General features: G+C 36.4%; 1 protein-coding gene across 1 annotated transcript; it reads left to right on the forward strand.

Moving 5' to 3' along the window:
* The first annotated feature begins 2,563 nt into the window (after positions 1–2,563).
* On the forward strand, positions 2,564–4,568 carry LOC136810719 (solute carrier family 22 member 3-like). The gene has a single exon (XM_067067317.1). The coding sequence runs from the start codon at positions 2,934–2,936 to the stop codon at positions 4,140–4,142; it is 1,209 nt and encodes a 402-aa protein (XP_066923418.1). The 5' UTR covers positions 2,564–2,933; the 3' UTR covers positions 4,143–4,568.
* Positions 4,569–4,845: the final 277 nt, after the last annotated feature.

A 4,845-nucleotide genomic window follows, 5' to 3' on the forward strand; every position in this document is an offset into this window, starting at 1 on the left:
GGTAGCATACTATCACATCCATGATACGGAGATAAAATCTCTAATTTTCATAGATTCTACAGCAGCTCACAGATCTGATTTACACTTTTCCTTTCAATCTAGTTTCTTTCTAGCTCCGATCAAGAAGGGACACTTCCCAAGTCGATCCGCGATTGCGGGACTCGATTACAGAAATTATATACTACACAGTTATAACTTTTATTGGCTTCATTTTCGGATATGGAAGATATAGGTTGTAATGTTTTTCTAAACGAGCACGAAAAATGCTTTCCATCGGTATGTAACACGACATACTTTTGAGAAAGGAAAATTTATTTAAACCTGAGAGCCTGTTCTGGGTCTGTAAAATACACAAACAGGTGCCAATTTTTTGGGTCTCAGATTTAAATCTATTTTGACTCCTAAACACAGTCAAGAGCACCTTCAAATTAGCCTATCATAGGCTATTTAGACTATTTTATATAGGCTATTTAGCCGAAAATCGATAAAAACCTCAATTTCTGACGAAATATAAATAGCCGCGTCTTCTCTAAGGAATACAGGGTTTCTAAGATGTCTGCGGCATTATCGGAAAAGGTCTATTTAGTGAATGATCATGACATATATTGTTGTAAGAAAGAAAAAAAACAAGTCAGTAAGACAATGATACAATAATTTTCGAAATATATTTTTGAGAAGCTTTTCCAGCTTTTCCTTGAATTTTATTAAATTGTCAAGCTGCATGAATCATGAATTCTTCAAGTATTTTGTTAATGGAATATAATTTTTTTGAATCAATCAATAAATAGTTGAATCAATCAATTATTCCTGATTCTGTGGGGGCATTTAGTGAAAGCTATGACTAGTTAATGACGTAAAAAGCGAATGTTTGCAGCCCAGAAACCTCTGGAACATTGGCTTTAAATATTCGAAAATGTTGCTGAAATAGCCGTCATTGGGGAAAAAACCCGTGATTTTTATTGAAGAGTAGGTATTTTCTGGCGTTATCAGACAGCCACCGTTAGTGAAAGTGGTAGACAGTAGAGCTTTTCCTTTCAAAATATAAGAAAGAGAGTGCTGAAAAAAAGAGATGAACCAAAACTCAAACCCGGCTCCTAAAGTTCTCTCAATGATTGTATCATGTCACGAATTTCGCAGGAGCAATTATTTTTGAGATGACTTTCTTTCAATAATTTACCGCTTTTATATTGAATTTGTTATTTGGTTAAGCGACAAAATCCTTCGCCTTAAAACATTTTAGTGAAGGGTTCCAGGGGATGCCCGATTCCGCCATATTGTCGTTATTTTCCTTAAATTCCGTCAAACCGTCTAAAAGAGCACAAAAATTCCACCAAATTTGTTTGAAATTCCAGATGATTTCAGTCAAAAATTCGGGAAATTTCGACCGAATTTTTGATAAATTCCATTTTTCCAAACAGAAACATACCGATTCTTCGTCTCCGACATAGGACCTAATTTCCGAAATTCCGTCCATCGATTTTTTTTTTTTTTGAATTCCGCTACTCTGTCCAAAAAAGGCATGGTTCTGTTCCTCCACCAACTGTGCCCCCCCCCCCCAATTTTATAATCCATCCCTCGGTGGTATATAGCATTATATATTTATAGCATCCTTCCAGTATAGCAATTTTGCGTTGACAGTTCGAATAAGTATTTAGTCAAGACAAGAAACATGTCAAGACAACCAAACTATAAAATCATATACCTGAAGAAACACTTCACGATGAAATTCAGCGTAAAACCAAAATTCAGCAAATGTTATCTGCTTTGTGAATTCTTTACCTCTTGTTTCCTTCTGCATCTTGGCATGAAGTTTCTGTTCAGTTGCAATATTGATTCAAAAATGTTTGAACTGGGTGGTTATTTATTAAGGCAGGGTACATGACGACTCTGTTATTCCCAAAGTGAATGTAAGAATCGATTTAAAAATGATAATAAAAAGACGGCAAATGATCAATGCATGCTGTTAAACTAACAATGTCCACTACTTTGTCTATGACAAAGAACTCCTTTGCGTCCGAAAAAAGGTTATATTATAAAATTGATCCTTGTCCATAAACAAATGAACATCTATATGTAATAATATTTCCTTTGAAGCTAGACAATAGCAGATTACTTAACCGGCTGTAATTTTGCTTCGTCAGCAAAACCTGCTTACGAATTTTCCTTATTTTTTGAGTTAATTTTTTACATAGCGATTTGCTTTATTTCATAGTGTAGTCGGATGTACAATATAGAATTAGTAAACCCAGTCTTCAGAGGAAAAAATGAGTAACATCCACTCACGGATTCGTCAAAACAAAAATAATACAATCGAAAAGCAGGAAAGGAATGCGTATTGACAAGTATACAGGCAAAAACCACGATATGAGAGAACAGTAACATTATGTAATACGGGTGGAAAAGCTAAATAAGGTTATTTGTATACCGAAAACATTGCATGAAGGCCTCTAAAATAAATACCGTCATACTCAAAAGGATCTAAAGTACTTTACATCTAAACTAAACATGTAATAAGATATCAGGCCAGACATTGTGATGTAAAGAGTGCTATTGACTGCTAGAAACATATTAAAGGATTGCAGTGCACAGAAAGACAGAATGGCTTCTGAGATTAAAACAAACCATGGAAAAATCGAAGATACTAAAGCCGCTTTTCAAGCAAAGCCGAGAAAAGAGCTAAACGTTGACCAGTTTTTAAAAGTAGTCGGTGAATATGGAAAACTTCAAATTTTCCTTAACATTATTTTCGCGTTTATGGAATTCCCGTTGGCTAACAGTTTGTATCTAATGTACTTCACAGCTCTTCCACCTGACTGGCAATGCGTGAAGAATAGTACGGTGTGTAATTTGAACACCACACAAGCAGGGAGAACAATTTCCGTTGCAGCATTTCAAGATCTGAATGGGAATATGCCCAATCAGCGGATTCCTCAATGATTGTCCAATACAATTTAGATTGTGATCGTAGCTGGCTTATCAATTTATCAACATCTATGATTTTTATTGGTGGGCTTTTCGGTTCTATTATTTTGAACTGGCTATCTGATAACTTTGGACGCAAGAAAGTAACTTTTATTAGTTTTTTTATGATCCTGTTCACAAAGCTGTTGTCAGCATACATGCCGGATAGTTCACTCTTCATCACACTTCGATTCTTAACTGGCTTTTTCGTAGGAGGCATTGGAAGCTTTGTAATGATAACTGAAGTCACTGGTGAGAAATGGAGGCCGTTTGCTGGTAATCTACTTTGGATTTTCTACGCCATTGCACTTTGCATTTTACCCTTAAAAGCTTACTTCATAGACTCATGGAAAGTTCTTGTTGTAGTGTGTTCTGCACCATACCTTATATTGCTACTAACATATCGTTTGGTGCCAGAGTCTGTCCGTTGGCTGAGATTAAAGGGAAAGTCTGAGGAAGCTGTCAATATTTTTAAACGCATGGCAAAATGGAATGGGAAAGAACTCGATCCAGCTCTCCAGTTATCCAAAGGAAATGCATCAAAAGAAATGTCAAGTCCACTGGATTTATTTCGTCCGAAAAAAGTTGCCATAAACACCTTCATTTTCATCTTCGGCTGTTACACAAATGCGTTGGTGTATTATGGAATCTCGCTAGCTGCAGATGATATTGGAGTTGATTCAATTTATTTAAGTTTCTTCTTGGTGAGTCTGGTAGAATTCCCGGCTAACTTCTTGGCAACTTATTGTTGTAATCGATTTGGTCGAAGGAATTCATCTTCAATACCTCTTGTGATAGCAGGATTGCTGACATTATCTATCTCCTTTACATCGACCAAAGTCATTCGTATCTGTTTGGGAATGTTAGGAAAGCTCTTCGTCACATTAAGCTTTGACGCTATTGCAACCCTCCTCGTGGAAGTGTACCCAACTAATATAAGATCTGAAGCATTTGGTATCATCAATATAGCCGTTTATATTGGAGGAGCCAGCGCTCCTTGGGTAGCTAAAGGTTTTTTGAAAGTGTTGCCAGGACTACCTTTTATTGTTATGGGAGTGCTGGGAATAGTTGCAGGTTTTGTTAACCATTTCTTACCAGAAACAAAAGGAGTTGAAATGAAAGAAAGTATAGAAGAAACAGAAGCGCATGCGCAAGAAATAAACGACATTGAACTACAGTGAACTAAATGGACGGACACTGATTGTATATAGCTTTTAAATTCAGGTATATGATTATTTAGTTATAGATCCCAGGAAAAAAACGAGCAGATCAATTGGATGTAAAAAGTAAATTTCACAGCTTGGAAAGTGCAAAAAATTCACTCGGATGGGTAAATCATTCACGTTCCAAGGTGTGAAATGTACTTTTCTCCCTCCCAGGTGGTCTATTCATTTTTCCTGTGAATATTACTTGATTTTCAGACGAGAATTGATTTAGCCCCTGTGTCACAGAAGCGGTAGAATCCCCTATCAACTGGAAAAAAGGTTGAAATTCCATTCCCCTTGGAAAACTACAAGGAACAATCCCCTTTCCTGAGAAAATTTTCCCAAACTGAAATTAAGAAGATTTTCAGCCAATTATCCAGACAGGGTTGTGACGAAACTTAAAGTGGTTTAAACTAAGTAAATGTTGGACTAGAAAAAATCTCTTTTTAACCCTTTCCGGACGAGAGAAATGCACTTTTTGAAAAAAAAAAATCTAGATATTTTGCACGACGTCTCGCGCTCGTTTTAGTGGGTACGGCGCCTCAAATAGACCTATCGCACTAAGAGTTTCTTGCTCTTTCTAACAGTAGCTTACGAAGTCTTTGGAAGGCTTAGCACTCGAGCTATCTTTGATTGAAGTATGGTCTTTTGGATGGGTCATCTAGTTTAATTCAAAATA

Source organism: Clytia hemisphaerica, unplaced genomic scaffold (assembly GCF_902728285.1).
Source record: "Clytia hemisphaerica strain Z4C2 unplaced genomic scaffold, Clytia hemisphaerica genome assembly, whole genome shotgun sequence".
Lineage (NCBI taxonomy): Eukaryota > Metazoa > Cnidaria > Hydrozoa > Leptothecata > Clytiidae > Clytia > Clytia hemisphaerica.

Coding starts and splice junctions, on each gene's coding strand:
- LOC136810719 (XM_067067317.1), top strand. CDS start 2,934: ATGATTGTCCAATACAATTTAGATTGTGATCGTAGCTGGCTTATCAAT.